General features: G+C 44.1%; 1 protein-coding gene across 1 annotated transcript in view; it reads left to right on the top strand.

The window, feature by feature from the left end:
- Positions 1-23,680, top strand: part of EFHB (EF-hand domain family member B) — a 59,356-nt gene that overhangs the window by 13,990 nt on the left and 21,686 nt on the right. Inside the window, exons 2-6 of the mRNA XM_061167953.1 lie at positions 2,615-2,677; positions 4,416-4,559; positions 7,134-7,314; positions 9,513-9,623; positions 14,116-14,245. Of these exons, the coding sequence (XP_061023936.1) occupies positions 2,615-2,677; positions 4,416-4,559; positions 7,134-7,314; positions 9,513-9,623; positions 14,116-14,245 (629 nt within the window). The remainder of the gene's footprint in view (positions 1-2,614; positions 2,678-4,415; positions 4,560-7,133; positions 7,315-9,512; positions 9,624-14,115; positions 14,246-23,680) is intronic.

Genomic DNA, 23,680 nt, shown 5'->3' on the forward strand with positions numbered 1-23,680 from the left:
TGTATAACTCAATCATTTTGCTGGACAGCAGAAATTAACACATGGTAAATCAACTATACTTCAATTTTTTAAAAAAGCTCATGTAACTATGAAAAAAAAAACCAATTGGTGCAAAAAGAAGGCCAGCTATGGCAGGTTACCAGGGGAAGCATGGTAAGCAAGGGTAAGGTTTATTATACAGTTTAAATTGGTATCTTCTCCATTGATAAGTTTCTGGACATTTAGATCCAAACTTCTCTTCCTCATACAGAGAAGGAGACACGTTTACAAGTAACCTTCTTTGTGAAATGCGTGCAGTCCTTACAGAAGGGCAGCTTCTACTCTGTTTTCAGAGCTGTGCTCATGTTTGCTACTCATTAAAGCAATCAGTTCAACATAATCCTTATGCCCAAGAGGCATGTTTGGGGGTGGCGAGTTCTGCATCCTTCATACCTCAAGCTGATGAGCAGGCATCCTTGAGAACAACTGAAATAAGAAGAGCTCCATGACTGGAGGCGATGAACACATGTATTATGATGACGCCACAGACGGAAATCAGATATGATGGCTTCCATCTTTGTGCCCCGCATCAAACAACCTGAGGACATCCAAACCTGATTATAGCTACTGGTTTGGAGTCAAACTGCTTTCCAAGTGGGCAACTCTGGGAGGAATATCGAGGGTATTTCTGTCCAATAAAATGTTTGCATGATGGAAACCTGGAATATCTACTGTCAAACACTTGAAGGGAAGTGGATGAGGGACATCAGGCCATGGACTGATGGACCTGTCAGTCTACCCATCCTTCCTTCCATCTCTCTAATCATCTGTCATCTGGAGAGTAACTGCCCTGGGTGTCCCCAGCTTTAGGAAGTAATCTTCCCATTAAATATTTAAAAGAATGGTTGGTGCTTATATAACATGCATGGTAAGAGAAACTTTATGTTCCCTGATACCTCTGAGATTTCTTCTAATTTCCAGCTGAATTAAAGAATTACTTGTCTATCAAAATTAAAGGAAATGGAAAAGGTCACATATCTCTCCTCTCTTTTCCCCACTCTCTTCAGCTCAAGTTAGAACACAGTCCCTTTCCTTTTTTACACTGGATTCTTCTCCCTTTGTGTCGTTATAAGTAGAATTTACTCCAGATTTGGCGTAAAGGCTGGGCTGCGTGTCACTGGCCAGTTCTCATCCTGGGTCCCTGGCCTCTGACGTTATTGTTTCATCTTTCCCTCCACTCACTTTTCGCTCAAATTTTCTTTTCTTTCTTCCTATTTTATTCTATTTTTTTGCCATACCATGCAGCATGAAGGATCTTAGTGTCCCCAAAAGGGATCATACTTGTGCCCCTGCATCGGGAGCACAGAGCCCTGCCCAGTGGACCATCAGGCAAGTCTCCTCTCAATCTTACTAATCACCTCCCTCAATCCTTCCTTACTCTGTCCCATCAAGAGTTCCTATTTTCTTCCATTTGTTGCTGTTGTTGGTTTAGTCGCTCAGTTGTGTCCGACCCTTTTGCAACCCCATGGGCTGTAGCTCACCAGGCAAGAATACTGGAGTGGGTATTTCCTTCTCCAGGGTATCTTCCTGACCCAGGGATTGAATCTGTGTCTCCTGCACTGGCAGCCAAATTCTTAACCACTGAGCCAGGAGGGAAGCCCCACTCTTTGGCAAATGAATTAAATTCTCTGTCTGAGCATGTCTGTGGGCATCCTCTTTTGTACTCAGATGTCATCAAGATACTCTCTTAATCTTTGTTGGTTCTCCCTCTAAGGGTAATTCTGCAGTTAATGTTCATCATAATAAAAAACTTCCACCTATTCATCTGTATCCGTCTGTCTGTATTGTCATCCAGCCATCCCTCATTCATCTAATCCATCTACCCCCTGCCAATGCCTGTACAGTCATCCCTCCACCCAGCTCTCAGCCTCTCTGCTTTTCACCAATTCTCCCCCGCCCCCTCCAGAGACCTAGAACCTCTTACGGGATTTCTTTCTCTTTGTTTTTTAAAGAGAAACTTATGCTTTGCAAAAACAGCTATCAGCTGCCTTGAAATGATAAAGGGGAAATGATAAAGGGCTGGGAATGAGCAGTTATAATCTTTGCTTGGGCAAGAGAAGGACAGATAAGACCCAGATTAGAAATAAGTGAACAAAGCCAAATGAGGTTTGGACCATTCACAGAAGGAGCTGGCCAGGGGGCACATGTTCGCATATATCAAAAGCTAGGGTGTCGGCGGAAATACACCCATAATGTAAACACACGCATGCACACTCAGAAATACTTATAGTTTGTATTTAGCTTGAGTTCAGTCACAGTCCCACTGAACTGATGGTAATAGAATAGCTGATAATTAACCTGTGCACTATGACAAGGTATTTCTGAAAGCGGAATCCCGTAGCGAGTTGCAGAGTTCCTAAACTGTAAAATAAATAAATAAATAAAGGTAAACTTAAAATATACATAGCATATAATGTTTGCATTATACATCAGGATGGTTTTAGATTTGCTATTTGCTATTCGCTATTCCTATTTTTTCTTGTGTTAAGTAGTTGAAGTGTTAGAAGCATAGGCCAAATTGGAAATACATTCCCTGTACCCTCACAATGACCAATTACTGCTTTTCTCCCCTTAGGCAGGGAAAGTTCTTCCGACTGGATACAGAGTTGCAACCTGCTTGACTGAAAAATTTCCCAGGGTGAGTGTTTTCAATATGCATTTGTCTGAACCTAACGTAAACAATATTCAACATTCCTTATGCGAGTTGAGTTGCATAACTTTAATGTAGTCCATTTGGATTTTTGTTTTACTGTATTTTAATAACCTCAGATATGTAGATGACACCACCCTTATGGCAGAAAGTGAAGATGAACTAAAAAGCTTCTTGATGAAAGTGAAAGAGGAGAGTGAAAATGTTGGCTTAAAGCTCAACATTCAGAAAACTAAGATCATGACATCTGGTCCCATCACTTCATGGGAAATAGATGGGGAGACAGTGGAAACAGTGTCAGACTTTATTTTTTTGGGCTCCAAAATCACTGCAGATGGTGATGGCAGCCATGAAATTAAAAGACGCTTACTCCTTGGAAGGAAAGTTATGACCAACCTAGACAGCATATTAAAAAGCAGAGACATTACTTTGCCAACAAAGGTCCATCTGGTCAAGGCTATGGTTTTTCCTGTGGTCATGTGTGGATGTGAGAGTTGGACTGGAAAGAAAGCTGAGCGCCGAAAAATAGATGCTTTTGAGCTATGGTGTTCGAGAAGACTCTTGAGAGTCCCTTGGACTGCAAGGAGATCCAGCCAGTCCATCCTAAAGGAGATCAGTCCTGGGTGTTCACTGGAAGGACTGATGCTCAAGCTGAAAGTCCAATACTTTGGCCACCTCATGCGAAGAGTTGACTCATTGGAAAAGACCCTGATGCTGGGAGGGATTGGGGGCAGGAGGAGAAGGAGACGACAGAGGATGAGATGGCTAGATGGCATCACCGACTCAATGGGCATGAGTTTGAGTAAACTTCAGGAGTTTGTGATGGACAGGGAGGCCTGGCGTGCTGTGATTCATGGGGTCGCAAAGAGTCGGACATGACTGAGTGACTGAACTGAACTGAACTGAAATGAAGACCTTCTGTAGAGTTTGAATGAGGAAGGCTTACGATTTCCAGCTCTATGAAAACTACTGGATATTTCCATTTATTTAGATAGGAAATAGTCTTTAATGGTATGCTTCCTAACCTAAATACTTCTGGTTGTTTTCTAAATATAACTCATTTTTATTGGAGTATAGTTGATTCATGATGATTTATGATGTTCTGTTAGTTTCAGAAATACAGCAAAGTGAATTATATATATATACACACACCTACATCCACTCTTTTTTAGGTTCTTTTCCCATGTAGGTAGAGTTCCCTGTGCTATACAATAGGTTCTTACTAGTTACCTATTTTATATACAGTAGTGTGTATATGTTAATCCCAAACTCCTAATTTATCCCCCACCTCCTTTCCCCTTTGGTAATCATAATTCTACATCTGTGACTCCATTTCTGCTTTGTAGATAAGTTCATTTGTATCATCTTTATAGATTTCAGATATAAGGCATATCATGATATCTGTCTTTCTCTGTCTGACTTAGTGTGATAATCTAGTATGATATTTTCTAGATATAAGGCATATCATGATATGTCTTTCTCTGTCTGGCTTACTCAGTGTGATAATCTCTAGGTCTATCCATGCTGCTGCTGCTAAATATAACTTTAAAAATACGTTGCTTATTTCCATTAAAAAACCTTTCAGGATGTTTTATTATTGGGTGCTGGAGTTCCCCAGGTGCTTGTTATACTCACGTATAATTAAGTTCATTGATTGGTATAGATCAGCCTTGCTGATATCAATCAACTGTACTTGATGATTCTATTTTCTTCTCACTGTTGGCAGCTAATGACCCCACCTGAGGCAAAAAAATTTTTCAACTTCAGATATCCACCCGCTGGAGCCGAAAGAGTATTTTACGGCAGAGCAAATGATCCCCAAATCGCACCTTCCTTGACACACGGAATAAGATCGAAAACTTCAATACCGGTAACTTCTTTTCTGTTTTTCCCTGTATGTTATTCACTTCCAAGGGGAAAATGCACAAATGGAGTGTTAGTGAAATCATCAGTCCCAACCTCCTTCCTGCTCTTAATGAAAAAATCCAAGCAGCCGTAGGCAAGAGCGAGTGCGGGAAAGTCAACGGCGTAAGCCCCAAACTGCGTATAGTCCCCTTGGATGATAAAAGCCGAGCCGCATTTCATTTTCCCACGGTAAAAAGGGGTGGGCTTCCCCAAGATAGCTCAGCTGGTAAAGAATCCGCCTGCAATGCAGGAGACCCCAGTTCCACCCCTGGGTCAGGAAGGTCCCCTGGAGAAGGGAAAGGCTACCCACTCCAGTATTCTGGCCTGGAGAAGCCCATGGACTGTATAGCCCATGGGGTCGCAAAGAGTCGGACACAACTGAGTGACTTTCACTCACTCACAAAGAGAGGTGCTGTCAAGGTTCGGTAAAGTGCGGCGACGACAGAGGCTGGGTGCCGCTTCCGGAGACGTCAGCGCGCTGTGTGCGCTGTGTGTGCGCTGTGTGCGTGCTGTGTGCGCTGTGTGCGTGCTGGTGCGCTGTGTGCACTGTGTGTGCGCTGTGTGCGCGCTGGTGCACTGTGTGTGCGCTGTGTGTGCTGTGTGTGTGCTGGTGTGCTGTGTGCGCGCTGGTGCGCTGTGTGCTGTGTGCACTGTGTGTGCACTGTGTGTTTGCCGGTGCACTGTGTGCGCGCTGGTGCGCTGTGCGCTGTGCACGCTGTGTGTGCTCTGTGTGTGTGCTGGTGTGCTGTGTGTGCGTTGGTGCGCTGTGTGCGTGCTGGTGCGCTGTGCGCTGTGCACGCTGTGTGTGCTCTGTGTGTGTGCTGGTGTGCTGTGTGTGCGTTGGTGCGCTGTGTGCGCTCTGGTGCACTGTGCGCTGTGTGCGCTGTGCACTGTGTGTGCGCTGTGTGTGCACTGTGTGTGTGCTGGTGCACTGTGCGCGTGCTGGTGTGCTGTGTGTGCGCTGTGTGCGTGCTGGTGTGCTGTGTGCATGCTGGTGCGCTGTGCGCGCTGTGTGCGCTGTGCGTGCGCTGGTGCGCTGTGCACTGTGTGTGTGCTGTGTGCGCGCTGGTGCGCTGTGTGTGCACTGGTGCGCTGTGTGCGTGCTGGTGCGCTGTGCGTGCGCTATGTGCGCTGTGTGCGCTGTGCGCTCTGTGTGCACTATGTGTGCTGTGTGCATGCTGGTGTGCTGTGTGCACTGTGCGCGCTGGTGCGCTGTGTGCACGCTGGTGCGCTGTGCATGCTGTGTGTGCTGTGTGCTTGCTGGTGCTATGTGTGTGCGCTGTGTGTGCGCTGTGTGCGCACTGGTGCGCTGTGCGCGCTGTGTGTGAGCTGTGTGTGTGCTTGTGTGCTGTGCGCGCTGTGTGCGCGCTGGTGTGCTGTGCGCTATGTGTGCACTGTGTGTGCACTGTGTGCACTGTGTGTGCTGTGTGCGCGCCGGTGCGCTGTGTGCGCTGTGTGTGCACTGTGCGCTGTGTGAGTGCTGGTGCGCTGTGTGTGTGCTGTGTGTGCGCTGTGTGTGTGCTGTGTGCGTGCTGGTGCGCTGTGCGCTGTGTGTGCGCTGTGTGCGCGCTGGTGTGCTGTGCACTGTGTGTGCACTGTGTGCGCTGTGTGCGTGCGGGTGTGCTGTGTGTGCGCTGGTGTGCTGTGTGCTGTGTGTGCGCTGTGTGCGCTGTGTGTGTGCTGGTATGCTGTGTGCGCTGGTGCGCTATGTGTGTGCTGTGTGTGCTGTGTGTGCGCTGGTGCGCTGTGTACATGCTGGTGCGCTGTGTGTGCGCTGTGTGCACTGTGTGCGTGCTGGTGTGCTGTGTGTGCTGTGTGCGCTGGTGCGCTGTCTGTGCGCTGTGTGCGCTATGTGCGTGCTGGTGTGCTGTGTGTGCGTTGGTGCGCTGTGTGCGTGCTGGTGCGCTGTGCATGCGCTATGTGCGCTGTGTGCGCTGTGCGCTCTGTGTGCACTATGTGTGCTGTGTGCGTGCTGGTGTGCTGTGTGCACTGTGCGCGCTGGTGCGCTGTGTGCACGCTGGTGCGCTGTGCATGCTGTGTGCTTGCTGGTGCGCTGTGTGTGCGCTGTGTACGCGCTGGTGCGCTGTGTGTGTGCTGTGGGCGCTGTGTGTGCGCTGTGTGCGTACTGGTGCGCTGTGTGCGTGCTGGTGCGCTGTGGGCGCGCGGGGTCTCCGTGTCACCTGCCCCTGACTGAGTGGACAGTCCAGGAGCACAAGGCCGGCTCTCGAACCTGCAGGGAACCTGTGGGGCTCTCGTGGCTATTGTGCTCTTCATTCCCACTCCTCTGGAATATTCGAGCTGCGGAACCAGGGAGCTGCCCTCGTAAACACTTTAGCCCCAGTGAAAAGTCATGTTTCAACATGTCTAAGCTGCACAGTCCCAATCCGATGGTGGGTTTGAAGGTGAACCAAGGCAACGATCATGAAATGTTTTTCCACTATCATATTCTCTTCTCCCTGGCTGTTGAGTTTCAATGTTCAGATTTCTTTCTTTCTTTCTTTTTTGGTTGTTATATCTTTGCTTTGTATGACTTCTTTAGGCAAAGGTATTGATCAACCCACAGCCTATAACAACGTTTCAACAGAAAATGAAAGATAAAAAGGAATCAGTATATTTTAGCAATCGACGGGCACCGTTAGGAAAGTCTCATGATCAGACACCAGGATTGCCTAAAGGCCTGGACTTACTCAATACGACATTTGGGACAGCAATCGTCAGAGGTAGTGAAAATAAGGGGTGGGAGGGAGTGATAAAATGTTTTCTTAGAAAATGGGATTCAGTATCTTATTGGGATTTATTTAGTGCTGGTGCAGATGACGTCAGGAATGAAAGACAGGATCATAGCAAGAAAGTTACTCTCAGGCCCAGAGGCCTTAGAGCTGATGTGTGTCAAGGCCGTGGGTTCAGGGCGCAGAGCAGAGTCGCTGCAGTTACAGGAAAGGGACTCAGGAACGCTGAGACCAGCTGTGAGGGCTGCCATCCCTTCCCCCTGGGCATCTACTGATGGGTTTTATTTCCACCAATGCCTCTGATGTGCTTGTAACTCTCAACTCTTTTTAAAAAATTTCTTTTTAAATTGAAGAGCAGTTGATGTACAAATGTTCTGTTGATTCCAGCTGTATATATACATTCTTTGTATATACATTTTTTGTGTTCTTTTCCATTGTGGTTTATCCCAGGAGACTGGATATAGTTGCCTGTGCCATGCCAAGGACTTTGTTCCTTATCTACCCTGTATGTAACAGCTTCCCTCTTCTAATCCGAAACTCCCAATGCTTCCCTCCCCGAGACCCCTCGCCCTTGTCTGTTCCCTAGGTCACTGTGTAACTCTCAACTCTTTATGAAACTCGGTTTCATACAATAGACCACGGAACAGATAAGTTTGGCAAATGGTGCATACAGCACTCATTCATGCCGGTCCACGATGTGTACCTGCTTATTAAGCGAACAGGCAGTGTCAGGGCAGACTCCTCTCTCATCTGGAGAGGGGGTGGCGCATGTATTTCAACAAGTGACTTACCATTAGTTACAGGCCATTTTTTCCTCTGCCTCCCCACCTCCTGCCCCCTTGGGTATTTTCCTTTAAGTACCTTCTCACATTCTGCCTTTTTAGGTCCCTACCCTCCCCGTACAGTGCTATCATTACAGGGGACCTCACATTCTGTCTCTTTATCATCCTGCTGAGAAATGTGCTTCTCTCTTTGTCTTTCTGCACCCGCTGAGGCTTTGCTCCAGGAACCTTATCTTTCTTACCAAAAGGTCCATTAGGGTGTTTTTTCATTCACATTGTAGTATCTGTTCTGGAGATAAATTATGCCTTTGTCTTGGAAGGCAAAATCTTCAGTTGTACTTTATTGTATCACATATAAAGTTAAAATTTGTTAATATTTGAAATATTAAAATTATATTTTAGAAGAGGTAAAATCTTTGTTTCCTTTTAAATAGGATTAAAAAATTGTATTTAAGCAGACAGAACATTACAGAATTACCATAGTTATATCATAACTGCTATCTAGGATTAGCTCATTTAATATGAAAAGTACTCATTTATATATGTAATAGAAGGAATGCTCCAGAACACGTGTATGTGTATTAATAGGTGTAATGGTTCCTACATCAAAAGAGAAGCACTGCTTTACAGGATTATTCTGCACAGGACCACCTTCCAGATTCTTAATGTTTTGTTTACAGACCCTAATTCTTGGCAGACAGTCCAAAAGAAAGAAAACACCTCAATGTATGTTGTTAGGTACAAAGAGAAAACTGCATATGGGATTATATTAAAAATCATTACAGAAAATAATAAAGACAAAATAATTCGCTGCATATATGGCCAGGAACTACCAGTCCTGGGAAAGCAGCTATTCAACGAAGACCTTCTAGCTCTAGGTTTGGGGCCAGAAGGAAGAAGAGTTTCTTCCTGATGCCAGTGATTTCCCTGGCACCTTGGGCCTGTTCAAAGATGGATATTCGCAACTACAGATTCAGGATGTGCACTGTAGTCTATAGCTGTCAAAATTTGCATCAAGGCATCCCCACAGGGCACCAGGGCTTATGAAGCTGATTTGTGATTCAAATTTGCCTAGATCATCTTGGAAGTCTGGAGCAAACTGAAATAAAAATTATCCTGAGATCCTTAAAATTGGGCATTTAATTGGGCTTGGCATGTGGCTCAGGACAACCAAAGTGGTTAACATTCTTCAGAACTCTAGGGAGGGAGCCTATTCAAGTGGGGGTCCCTGAGACCATAACGCCTGGGCTATTCCTGTCTCTGGTGGTCAATCTCTGTGTGTGCTGGCTTTGTGCCCCTGGAGCTTATGCAGTCAGCATACCTAGTTTGTCATTTGCTCTAGTCAATTTAAATGTTACAAAGAGATGAAAAGTAGCTTAAAACTGATTTCATTCATTCTTTCTTCAGAAATGTCCGCTCGAGATATGGTGAATCCACCAAAACCCTATAAAGAGGTATTTGAAGCAGCACAGGCAGGCCACGATCTGTATATTGTATCTCACAATGATTATTTTGTGGGTAAGTCTCCTCCAGTGTAAAATATGACATTCAGACTTGTGAAGAGGGACAGGGAGATGATGAACTTAAAGATGAAATGCCTGGTTATGCTACAGAATAATTCTAGTAATGCATGCTAAGTCACTTCAGTCCTGTCCGACTCTGTGTGACCCTATGGACTGGGGCCTGCCAAGCTCCTCTGTCCATGGAGATTCTCCAGGCAAGAAGACCAGGGTGAGATGCCATGCCCCCCTCTAGGGAATCTTCCGACCCAGGGATCGAACCCGCATCTCATTATGTCTCCTGCATTGGCAGGTGAGTACTTTACCTATATCGACATCTGGGAAGCCCAACTTATAAGGTTACAAACCCTGATATCTGGGAACATATACCCTTATAAAATGTATGAAAATATATATCATTAAAACAACAAAAAGAAGAAGTTAAGATTAAATGCTAGGTAGTCTAATCTTGTGTGAGTGGATTTAGGCTTAAAAAATACCATTCTTAATATCAAGATTATTCTAAGTGCTTAACTTTATATAAGGAATATTAGTTACTCGTCAAGTGCAGTAATTTTCGAATCATCAAGTTTAAGGTATTGCTTACCATCTATTATCTTTTAGACCTTGAATATTTTACTTATCATCATCTATTTTAAACTTCTTAAATAGGTAGGGATAATAATATTGTGCGGATGAAGTGAGTGCCTGCAAAATGCCAAGCATGGTGTCTGAAACATAGTTAGGGCTCAGTAACTATTATTAGTAGTAGTAATAGTAGTGTTAGTATTAAGTAATGTGACTAAAAGTAGCTTATTATTAGAACTGGGGCTTCCCAGGTGGCAATAGGTAAAGAACCTGCCTGCCAATGCTGGAGACATAAGAGACGTGGGTTTGATCCCTGGGTGGGGAAGATCCCCTGGAGGAGGAAATGGCAACCCACTCCAGTATTCTTGCCTGGAGAATCCCATGGATGGAGGAGCCTGGTGGGCCCCAGTCCACATGGTCACAAAGAGGCAGACACGACTGAAGCAACTTAGCCTGGATTAGGAGAATTATTCTATAGCATAACCAAAAGGCATTGGATGTTTAAGTGCTGTAAAGTACAACTTAATTGTTGACCTGTGTGAGCTAAGTAGAAATTTTATTTAACAGAGGATTGAGAATTAGACTCTTAATACACGTCCTGAGAATGGATAAGGGCATGGCTACCCACTCCAGTATTCCTGCCTGGGAAATCCCATGGACAGAGGAGCGTGGTGGGCTCCAGTCCAAGGGTCTGCAAGGAGAGGACTGGGCACTGAGCGACTGAGCGACGGGGCACACTCTCCTGAGAGAGCGGCTGTGTTGCGCCTGATTCACTAGCTGGTCAGCCTCCCACTGCTCTGTCTTACTTCTTCTCCTCACCGCCCCTCCGGTCCCCTTCCTCCTGAACCCCGCCGACAGCCGGGGCTGTCTCCCAGGCGCTCCACTCCACACGCGGCTTCTCTTGGTCTGTGCGGGTCGTTACAGTGACCCCGGGCCCCGGGTGGGCTCCGCCGTCACGCGCCCCGGACCCGGGCCCTGGGTGGGCTCCCCCGTCACGCGCCCTGGCTCCGGGCCCTGGGTGGATTCCCCCGTCACGCGCTCCGGACCCGGGCCCCTGAGTGGGCTCCGCCGTCACGCGCCCCGGACCCGGATCCTGGATGGGCTCCACCGTCAGGCGCCCCGGACCAGGGCCCGGGTGGGCTCCCCCGTGTCAGGCGCCCCGGACCCAGGCCCCGGCTGGGCTCTATCTTCACACGCTCCAGACCCGGATCCTGGATGGGCTCTGCTGTCACGCGCCCTGGCTCCAGGCCCTGGGTGGGCTCCGCCGTCAGACGCTCCGGACCCGGGCCCTGGGTGGGCTCCGCCGTCACGCGCCCGGGCCCCGGGCCCCGGGTGGGCTCCACTCTCCCGCCGGGCCCCGTCTCCCGGCCTCCGAAGGCTTCTCTCCCGCCCGCTGCACTCCTGCTCCCCACCCCGCTCCTTTTCCTCCCGCTAGGCCTTTTGTCTTTATGTCTTTTTGTCTTCCCTCTGTCCATTTCTTGTGAAAATATTTTATTCCTTTTTGGAAAAAGTTTAGCATGGATAGCACAGTCTAATCCAATGCCGTTTAACTGTTTTAAAAAGAACCGTATCAATGAATATATATAGAGACAACCTTTTAGGAGACATCTAAAATACCTTTAGCAGTTGGAGGAAAATGAGTCTAGTTTTAAAAATATTTAATTATTTACTTATAATGTTTATAAGTTTCCTTATAATGTGTTAGTTTCTGGCGTACAGCAAGTGATTCAGTTATACACATGCGTGTTCTTTTCCATTATGTCTTATTGTAGGAAATTGAGTATTCTTCCCAGTGCTATACAGTAGGACCTTTTTGTTTATCCATAATATACATAATATATAATTTTCATCTGCTAGTCCCATACTCTCCAACTTTTTTCCCTTATATTTAGAAAAGCTCTCATGGACTATAACATGGCTGAAATTATTTTTATTTTTTGATTTTTATAAGAGTTTCACTAGCCTCTTGAAAAGAAATAGAATCCAATCCTTTAAATATCTGTTTTTACTTTTTCCCATTAATGAAAGCATTTTATTTTTTATTTTTTTAAATTAAATTTTTTTATAATCACTGTTTTATTTTTATTTTTTTCATTTATTTTTATTAGTTGGAGGCTAATTACTTTACAATAGTGTAGTGGTTTTTGCCATACATTGACATGAATCAGCCATGGATTTACATGTGTTCCCCATTCTGAACCCCACTCCCACCTCCTTCCCCATCCCATAGCATTTTATTTTTTTAATAAAATATATAATAATTGTCGAGAATGTAAAACAAAAATAATTGTCGAGAATGTAAATATCATGGAAAAATGGAGAAAAAGTAAATGTATCCCTGAAATCCCATTAGCCAGAGGTCACCACACTTGATATACTGAACATGTTTCTAAGCCCATCCACTGAGCTGTTGTCTTCAGTTAAATGTGATAATAATCTCCATTCTTTTGGGGAAGCTGCCATATGCATTTAAAATTTTTTATTTAAAATAATGTGTCAATGACACCATTCAATAACAACCTCTTTAAATATACTTAATTTAGATTACTACTAAAGTTATATTTTCTTTTATAAAATGCAGGCTGCATACAGACTTCCTTGGCAGTCCAGTGGTTAAGATTCCACTGCAAGAGGTGTGGGTTTGAGCCCATCTCAGGGGGCTAAGATCCTACATACCTCGAAGAGTGGCCAAAAAAAAAAAAAAAAAAAAAATACAGGCTACATAGAAATACATAAAATACAAAGAAAATCTTCTAAAATCCCCAGTCACAGATGATACTTTGATTTATGTTTTTCTTTGCCATTTAGAGAGGAGTTAATGTGTTTATGCTTGTCTTTTCAGGTCACTTGCCAATATTGTATTTTTCAGTGTTATAGAAGTGTACTGATTATCTATCTTCATGAACACAGTTTGCTTCTTTAGGACTCAGCCCTAGATTTCTGTAGCTCTCACTCTTGAGCCGGGCCGCTCCCCTGAACCACGCCCAGCTTGCCCTTGTGCCTGCTGTGTGTGAGACTGCCAACCGCGGCATCCTCCGCAGTGACGAGCTTTGCCAGTCTTTAGGTTTTGCTCAACTGAGAGACGAATTGTGACTGCATGCTATTGCTTTTGCTTACCTCATTTGTGTTACTAGTGAGACTGAATAGCTTTTTCCTTATCATTTCATAACCTCTTGTGTGCATGCATGCTTAGTCATGTCTGACTCTTTGCAACTCCGTGGACTGTAGCCTGCCAAGCTCCTCTGTCCAGTAACCTTTTAGCTCACCTCTAGTTTCAGTCTTACTTTCTTACCTATAAATAGAGAACTAATACCACTTCATACTTGAAAAAAATACAGCATTAGATCTTGAAGACCTCCCTGCTGGGTTCTCAGCCCTCAATCACCCTTCGAATGTCTCTGCGGTAAGAGATTATAATGAAATGTGAGGGTTGTAATACAAATCTCACTGAGAGCGACTCTAAAATACCAGCCTCTCAGGGCTTCCCAGGTAGTCCAGGCTAAGACTCCCTCTGCAGGAGCTGGGGGGATGGGGGGATGGGGAGGGAAACAGTAAAATTAAAAGACCGACCTCTCAGATCTTAGCAGAGCGCAAAGCACCACTGGGGGCCCAAAGCCCCGCAGCACTTCCCCTGATCTTCAGAATCTCTTTAACATTGATGGGGCCAGAATTTTTCATTTGTATGTCTTTCTCTACATCATTTTTCTCCTTCCTGAGTATCTACACGAGGAACTCTTGCTCCACTGTCTCCCAGCTCTCATGGGAGAGTGCCTCTGTCATCTGTCGCCAAATCTGGAGTTTCCTGCACTGTTACAATGTCACTCTTTCTCCCACTGGCATATTCCTTGTTACTGAGAACATCATGTGCCTCTTGCATAAAGCTGTGTTGCTTAAGTCAGAAGTCTTCCCTTTTCTTTTCTTAGGAGAAGCAAAGAACCGGAAGTATAACCCATCAAGTTTTCATAGATTTAACTTGTATGGGATCCCAACACCACATTTTAATGATGGACAAAACATGGCAAAAACTTTACATTGGCTTCATGAACTACAAATGTAAGTATGTTGTGTCTTGGAACAAGTGTTAGATAAATGGCATATAGACTTAAAAGTTAATTAAACTTGTTTTTTTTTTCTTTTAGAGGTAATGCATTGACATGGTTCAAACATAAAAATAATATAAAAAGATACACAGTGATATGTCTTCTAAACTATCCAGTTTCCCCAGAGATCACCATGATACTGGTTTTTCGTTTGTCTGTTTTTGACCATGTGGCTTGCAGGACCTGATTCCCCCACCAGGGATTGAACCTAGGCACCTTGCTGTGGAAGCACAGAGTTCTAACCACTGGACAGGCAGGGAATTCCTTGTGTGTGATTCTGAAGTTATTTCATGCCTTTTCAGCAGATCAGAGGACTTCCTTGGTGGCTCAGACGGTAAAGCGTCTGCCTACAATGCGGGAGACCCGGGTTCAATCCCTGAGTTGGGAAGATCTCCTGGAGAAGGAAATGGCAGCCCACTCCAGTATTCCTGCCTAGAGAATCCCATGGATGGAGGAGTCTGATAGGCTACAGTCCATGGGGTCACAAAGAGTTGGACATGACTCACTTACACTTTCAGCTGATCAGAAGACATACATGAATTGTTTTTTATCCATGGGACCCACCCTACTACGTTCCTTAAAGATCATGGACTTTTGGGTAGATTGTCTCTACAAAGACAGCGTGTAATTCACGTGTCATCTATCATTCAACTTTCTTTAGTAGTTAGTTGGGCACCTGAGCACCTGACTTAACTCTTACAAACTGTGACCTGTTTACACCTGCATTCTACACTTGACTGCTTTCCTAAGATATTAAAATAAGTTTCCTTAGTTTTTCATTTCTTGTCTTATATCTAAGGCAACAAACAAAGTAAAATCCTCTATTTCCTAGTATGCTGAAAAAAATCAGAGGATTGAAAATGCTGGTGTAGTGGGTTGAATAGTGGCCTTCAAAGATGTCCACGTTCTAATTCCAAGAACCTGTGATGGTTATCTTATATGGGAAAAGGGTCCTTGTAAATGCAATTCAGTGAAAGATCTTGAGATGAAGAGATCATTTTGGATGATCTGTGCATGTGTGCTAAGTCGCTTCAGTCATGTCTGACTCTTTGCATACTGCAGCCCTCCAGGCTCCTGTGTCTGTGGGATTCTCCAGGCAAGAATATTGGAGTGGGTTGCCGTGCCCTCTTCCAGGGGATCTTCCCCACCCAGGGACGGAACCCATGTCTCATGTCTCCTGCATTGGCAGGCGGCTTCTTTACCACTAGCGCCACCTGGGAAGCCCCTGGATGATCTGGGTGGGGCCAAAATCCAGTAGCAAGTGTCCTAATAAGGGAAAGGCTGAGGGAGATTTAAGACAGAAGAAGAGAAGACATGTGGAGTAGGCCGTGAGGTGAAGATGGCAGAGACGGGAATGATGTGGTGTCAAGCAAGGAAGGCCAGAAATGCAGCAGCCTCCAGATGTTGGAGGAAGCGATGAACAGGGTCTCCCCAGAGCCTTCAGGGGGCATGTGGCCTGGCTGTCACCGCGGTCTCAGACTTCTGGTCTCTCGACCTGTGGGAGAATATGTTTCTACTGTTTTAAGCCACAAGCTTGTGGTAATTTGTCCTCGCAACCCCAGGAAATGAACATACGGGACCTGCATTTCTATACATTCAGTGGTGGGAGTGGGTTTGTTTTGCCCTCTACCCTCTGTTTTTAAAAAGTTTTTTCACTTGTAATTTTTTAAGATTAATTTTTAGTGGCGCATTGTTGACTTACAGTGTTGTGTAGTTTTGGGTGTACAGCAGGGTGAATCCATTATATATACACCCACATGTAGATTCCTGTTTCTGTAAGGTCCTTTTCCCGAATCAGCGAGGACCGGGCGGAGCTCCCTGTGCTGAGCAGTAGGCCTTCTTAATCATCTGGTTTATAGACCGTGGTGTCTGGATGCCAGTCCCAGTTTTCCAGTTTACCCCCTGCTTTCCCCCTGGTGACCTTCAGTTTGTTTTCTCCATCTGCTTCCCAGGTGGCGCTAGTGGTGAAGAAAGTGAAAATGAAAGTCACTCAATCGTGTCCGACTCTTTACAACCCCATGGACTATACAGTCCATGGAATTCTCCAGGCCAGAACACTGGAGTGGGTATAGAACCTGCCTACAAACGCAGGAGACGTAAGAAACATGGCCTCGATCCCTGGATCAGGAAGATCCCCTGGAGGAAGCCATGGCAACCCACTCCAGTATTCTTGCCTGGAGAATCCCATGGACGCAGGAGCCAGCGAGCTACTGTCCATGGGGTCACAAAGAGTCAGACACAACTGAAGTAAGCTAGCACTCAAGCTACATCTGTGACGCCGCTTCTGTTTTGTGAATAAGTTCATTTGCACCAGGTTTCGAGCCTTTCTGCCCTCTTTAAAGAATACACTGCCCTCCTCCAAATTTCCACGTGCCCCATCAGGCATACATGTTTGCTTCCCCCAGGCACCCAATATGCCTCGCTCACTTGCTTGTCTGATAGCTGAGATGGCAGCTCCCAGTTATAGAGGCAAAGTGCTAAGTACTTTATATATGATTAATTTGATCCTACCTACAGCAACTCTAGGAGGTAGCTGTACTGTAATTTTTAGCCTTTCCATTTTACAGACGAAGAAACTGAGGTACAGAGAAGTTAAGTCCTGTGCCCGAGATCACACAGGTAAGTGCTAGGGGTAGGGCTGAAACCCAGCAGTGTCTCTCCAGAGGCTGCCCTTAGGACTGCACCAAGGCTGTAGGCACTTACTCTGTGATCACAGGCCTGAAACCGGGATTTCCATTCTTCTTCCACTCCCTTTTTATTTAATATATGAATTTCTGATATTTGAATTATTCAAAGCAATAAAGGTAAAGCACAAAGAGAAGAAATTCTTTCCTGGGTAACCTTTCCCTTCTCCAGGGGATCTTCCTGAGCCACAGATCGAACCCTGGTCTCCCGCGTGGCAGGCCTTCTTTACCATCTGAACCACCAGGGAAGCCCTTCCATATTTTAGAAAAACTATAGGAGACAGTGGTTTTTTTTTTTTTTTTTAGGATATAGAAGAGCTCCTAAAACAAACATTCATTCATTTATCACTATTAAAGTGGTGAAAACATACATAAAGGAAAACATGAAGAAATTATTTAAATACTTGACTAGATCAGTTCAGTCAGCTCAGTTCAGTCGCTCAGTTGTGTCTGACTCTGCGACCCCATGAACTGCAGCACACCAGGCCTCCCTGTCCATCACCACCTCCTGGAGTTTACCCAAACTCATGTCCATTGAGTCAGTGATGCCATCCAACCATCTCATCCTCTGTCGTCCCCTTCTCCTCCTGCCTTCAATCTTTCCCAGCATCAGGGTCTTTTCAATGAGTCAGTTCTTCGCATCAGGTGGCCAAAGTATTGGAGTTTCAGCTTCAGCATCATTCCTTCCAATGAACACCCAGGACTGATTTCCTTTAGGGTGGACTGGTTGGATCTCCTTGCAGTCCAAGGAACTCTCAAGAGTCTTCTCCAACACCAGTTCCAAAGCATCAGTTTTCGGCACTCAGCTTTATTTATGGTCCAACTCTCACATCCATACATGACTACTGGAAAAACGATAACTTTGGCTATATGGACCTTTGTCTGTAAAGTAATGTCTCTGCTTTTTAATATGCTGTCTAGGTTGGTCATAGCTTTTCTTGCAAGGAGTAAGTGTCTTTTAATTTCATGGCTGCAGTCACCATCTGATTTTGGAGCCCAAGAAAATGAAGTCTCTCACATTGTTTCCCCATCTATTTGCCATGAAGTAATGGGGCCGGATGGCATCATCTTAGTTTTCTGAATGTTGAGCTTTAGGCTTCTCCGGTAGCTCAGGCAGTAAAGCGTTCTACCTGAATGTTGAGCTTTAAGCCAACTTTTTCACTCTCCTCTTTCACTTTCATCAAGAGACTCTTTAATTCCTCTTTGCTTTGTGCCATAAGGTTGGTGTCATTTGCATATCTGAAGTTATTGCTATTTCTCCCGGCAGTCTTGATTCCAGCTTGTGCTTGGAATTAAGCATATTCATTTACAGCTCATTTTTTTGGTTTCTATTTTCTTCTTTTTTGTCTTATTTATTTTTAATTGAAGTATAGAAAGAAAGAAAGTGAAGTCACTCAGTCGTGTCTTACTCTTTGCGACCCCATGGACTATCCCACCGGCTTCTCCGTCCATGGGGTTCTCCAGGCAAGAATACTGGAGTGGGTTGCCATTTCCTTCTCCAGGGGATCTTACTGACCCAGGGATCGAGCCTGGGTCTCCTGCACTGCAGGCAGAGCCCCCGGGGAAGTGCAACTGAAGTCTGGTTGATTTATGATGTTGTGTTAATTTCAGGTACTCAATAAAGGGATTCAGTTATACATAAATATATATATATATATAAAATATATAGTATTTCAGATTCTTTTCCATTGTAAGTTATTAGAAGATATGGAATATAGTTCCCTGTGCTAAACAGGGCCTACTGTATAGCGAAGGGAACTATATTACCTGTTATATATACTGGTTATCTATTTTATATATAGTATGTAGTATGTATATGTCAATCCCAAATTCCTAATTTATACCCCCGTTCCCCTTTGGCAACTGTTAAGTTTGTCTTCTACGTCTGTGAATCTATTTCTATTTTGCTTACATCTTAATGTGATATGCACTATTCAACGTACATTTGCCTCCAGTTCAGTTTAGTTCAGTTCAGTTGCTCAGTCGTGTCTGACTCTTTGAGGCCCATGAACCGCAGCATACCAGGCCTCCCTGTCCATCGCCAACTCCCGGAGTCCACCCAAACCCATGTCCATCGAGTCGGTGATGCCATCTAGCCAACTCATTCTCTGTCATCCCCTTCTCCTCCTGCCTTCGATCCTTCCTAGCATTAGGGTCTTTTCCAATGAGTCAGCTCTTCATATCAGGTGGCCAAAGTATTGGAGTTTCAGCTTCAGCATCAGTGCTTCCAATGAACACCCAGGACTGATCTCCTTTAGAAAGGACTGGTTGGATCTTCTTGCAGTCCAAGAGACTCTCAAGAGTCTTCTCCAACACCACAGTTCAAAAGCATCAATTTTTCGGCGTTCAGCTTTCTTTATAGTCCAGCTCTCACATCCATACGTGACTACTGGAAAAGCCATAGCCTTGACTAGGCGGATCTTTGTTGGCAAAGTAATGTCTTTGGTTTTAAATATGCTATCCAGGTTGGTCATAACTTTCCTTCCAAGGAGTAAGTGTCTTTTAATTTCATGACTGCAATCACCATCTGCAGTGATTTTGGAGCCCAAAAAAATAAAGTCTGACACTGTTTCCACTGTTTCCCCATCTATTTCCCATGAAGTGATAGGATCAGATGCCATGATCCTAGTTTTCTTAATGTTGAGCTTTAAGCCAACTTTTCCACTCTCGTCCTTCACTTTGATCAAGAGGTTTTTTAGTTCCTCTTCACTTTCTGCCAAGAGGGTGATGTCGTCTGCATATCTGAGGTTATTGATATTTCTCCCAGCAATCTTGATTCCAGTTTGTGCTTCTTCCAGCCCAGTGTTTCTCATGATGTACTCTGCATATAAGTTAAATAAGCAGGGTGACAATATACAGCCTTGACGTACTTCTTTTCCTATTTGGAACTAGTCTGTTATTCCATGTCCAGTTCTAACCGTTGCTTCCTGACCTGCATACAGATTTCTCAAGAGACAGGTCAGGTGGTCTGGTTTTCCCATCTCTTTCAGAATTTTCCACAGTTTGTTGTGATCCACACAGTCAAAGACTTTGGCATAGTCAATAAAACAGAAATAGATGTTTTTCTGGAACTCTTTTGCTTTTTCTATGATTCAGCGGATGTTGGCAATTTGATCTCTGGTTCCTCTGCCTTTTCTAAAACCAGCTTGAATATCTGGAAGTTCACAATTCAAGAGTTATTGGGGATATATACAATGAAGGAATATATTTCCTTCATAAAATTACCTGTATCTATATTATGCTTATGACCTGGCCAGAAGAATCAGTTAGAATCTAGAAATGATAGACTGTGTGTGTGTGTGACTGTGTGACTGGCACGCAGAAGACTTGATTGGTGAGTGAATGAGGTGAGGTGTGTAATGATTACAGCTGTTGATTCTCTGACATACACGGCTGCTCACAAATAGTTCCCGATTCTCCCAGCAACATGTCCTAGGCGGTGTTAGGCTGAGAAGCGAGGGCTATGTGGCTTAGAATCCTCCTTTTTGCCGTCCGGGCATGTTCCTAATTAAGCCCCTTGGAGCTGGTTTCAGACTGTCAACTTTATATGTTCAAATTATGGCCTTCAAACTGCCTTTAATTTATTCTGACTTTACCCCATTGTTCTTTTTCTCTCTTTTTGAACTAATGGGAAGTAAATAAAGAAATGAGAGATGAATTACTTAATCTTTCATCTTTTGTTTCTCCACAGAGTGTCACTCTTCTCCCAAATTTTATTCAGCTTTGTATTTCTCCAGTACAGGGAATAGTTTTAAAAGCAAAAGGAGTTTAAGAATTTTAAGTTCCCTGTTTTTAGTCTTAGCAAAACAATAGAGGTTTATTAATGTTATTAAATAGTGGTGTTGTAATTTTACAGTTCTCAAAAGAAATTCTTACTCAATCACAGTGGTGGAAGTAATGAAATTATATTACAGAAAATTGGCAAAATAAAATCAAATCACCCATAATCCTGTCACCTTAATTCAACCTTTATTATCTTTTTCATTTATTTCTTTCTACTGTGGCTTCCTATGTCAATTTTTGCATACCTTTTGTTTTTGCATAACTTTAATCAGAGTGCAATTCCACTTTATATCCTGTTTTGGCACTTAACATAAAATAATTTTATATGGCTGTGTATTCTTAATAACCAATATTTAGAATGCACATAGAGTGTGTTCTTGTTAATGTGATGTGATTAATCACCCTCCAGGACTGAACACTTAGATTCTTTTCTTTTTTTTCCGTTATAGTCAGTGAGACTACAAGCATTTTTATAAATATAATTTTTTCAGACTTTTAATTATGTGGATTATCTCCTTATGATTGGTTTTCAGATTGGATAAAAGGGTGAATATTTTTATCCTGTTTGAATCATATTGCCAAATTATTTCTAAAAGAATTATCATCATTTGCACTAGCAACTGCAAGTGTTTTGCCATACTATTTGCCAATGTTAGATATTCTTTTTTTCTCTCTATCTATATAGTGATGTACTTAAATATGTACTATGTTAAAAATGATATTTTGTTGTTCTTTTTATTTCTTTTGTTACTGTAGAGTATTATAATTTCTCCATATATTTGCTTACTAGTTGTAAATTGTTTATATCCTTTGGTTATTTCTTTAATGCTCACTTTTCTGTTATAAATCTTAGGAGTTATATGAATGATATTAACACTTTGGTTTTGTTTACTGAAAAATTTTTGTCTTACTTTTAAATCAAAATTTTGTATTCTGTTACTTATCTTTATAAAGGAATATACATGATAGAAGATTAAACACAGAAAGCTTTCTTTCTAGCATATAATTTCTTTTGAAATTGAATTTAGTTTTTGGTGATCCAAATGATCATGGCATTTTGAATGATGTACTCTGCATATGAGTTAAATAAGCAGGGTGACAATATACAGCCTTAACAATATACAGTACTCCTTTCCCAATCTGGAATGAGTCTGTTGTTCCATGTCAAGTTCTAACTGTTGTTTTTTGACCTGCATAGAGATTTCCCAGGAGGCAGGTCAGGTGGTCTGGTATTCCCATCTCTTTAAGAATTTTCCATAGTTTGTTGTGATCCATACAGTCAAATCCTTTGGTGTAGTCAATTAAGCAGACACAAATATTTTTCTGGAACTCTTGTGCTTTTTCGATGACCCAACTGATGTTGGCAATTTGATCTCTGGTTCCTCTGTCTTTTCTAAGTCCAATTTGAACATCTGGAAGTTCACAGTTCATGCACTGTTGAAGCCTGGCTGGGAGAATTCTGAGCGTTACTTTGCTAGCATGTGAGATGAGTGCAATTGTGTGGTACCTTGAGCATTCTTTGGCACTACCTTTCTTAGGGATTGGAATGAAAACTGACCTTTTACATTCCTGTGGCCACTGCTGAGTTTTCCCAACTCGCTGACATATTGAGTGCAGCACTTTCACAGCATCATCTTTTAGGATTTGAAATAGCTCAGCTGGAATTTCAACACCTCCTCTAGCTTTGTTCATAGTGATGCTTCCTAAGGCCCATTTGACTTCACATTCCAGGATATCTGGCTCTAGGTGAGTGATCACACCATCGTGATTATTTTGGTCATGAGGATCTTTTTCGTATAGTTCTTCTGTGTATTCTTGCCATCTCTTCTTAATATCTTCTGCTTCAGTTAGGTCCATACCATTTCTGTCCTTTACCGTGCCCATCTTTGTGTGAAATGTTCCCTTGCTATCTGTAATTTTCTTGAAGAGATCTCAAACACAGTTCTGTCTCAGTCTCTGGGTGCTGGTACACACAAGGTTTGTTTGAGTCCGCCAAGTGTCTCTGTTGGGTTTGGGGTTTGATTCGAAACGTGATTTCACCTCTCCTACTGTCTTGCTTGGGTGTTCAGTGGTAGAATTGTTGCCTGCCACGCGGGAGGCCTGGGTTCGTCTCCCAGCCCATGCAGCCACAGCGTCCCCTTTTTGAGCTTCCCTGGTGGCTCATATGGTAAAGCGTGTGCCTACAATGCGGGAGACCCGGGTTCAAGCCCTGGGTCAGGAAGATCTTCTGGAGATGGAAATGGCAACCCACTCCAGTATTCTTGCCTGGAAAATCCCATGGATGGAGGAACCCGGTAGGCTAAAGTCCATGGGGTCACAAAGAGTCGGACACGACTGAGTGACTTCAACCTCACTGTCTTGCTGGGGCTTCTCATTTGTTCTTGGATGTGTGGTATCTTTTTTTGCTGGGTCCAACATACTCCTGTCCATGGTTGTTCAGCAGTGAGTTGTAATTTTGGAGTTCTGGCAGGAGAAGATGACTACACGTCCTTCTATTCCGCCATCTTCCTCCGCCACACCATCCTGCTCCTTGTTGCTGGCAGGCTGGAGTTTGCCGCTCAGGCTGGACTCAGCTCAGGTTCTGTGTCTCTGGCTGGCTTCGCAGAAGCCCACAGAGGAGCACTAGGCTGAGTGGGTGGGCGTGGGGTCCGCGGGCGCCGGGGGAGCGGGGCTCCAGTCGGATCAGCGCCGCTGAGACACACCGCGCCAGGAGACCGAGCTGCGCACCATTCCAACTCGTTCTCCTAAAATGACCAGTTTCATTCTTCGGAGAGTGGATAAAGCCAGGCTGGATGGAGCACAAGCTAGGATCAAGATTGCTGGGAGAAATATCAGTAACCTCAGATATGCAGATGACACCACCCTCCTAGCAGAAAGTGAAGAACTAAAGAGCCTCTTGATGAAAGTGAAAGAGAAGAGTG

This window comes from Dama dama, chromosome 19 (assembly GCF_033118175.1).
Source record: "Dama dama isolate Ldn47 chromosome 19, ASM3311817v1, whole genome shotgun sequence".
Taxonomy (NCBI): domain Eukaryota; kingdom Metazoa; phylum Chordata; class Mammalia; order Artiodactyla; family Cervidae; genus Dama; species Dama dama.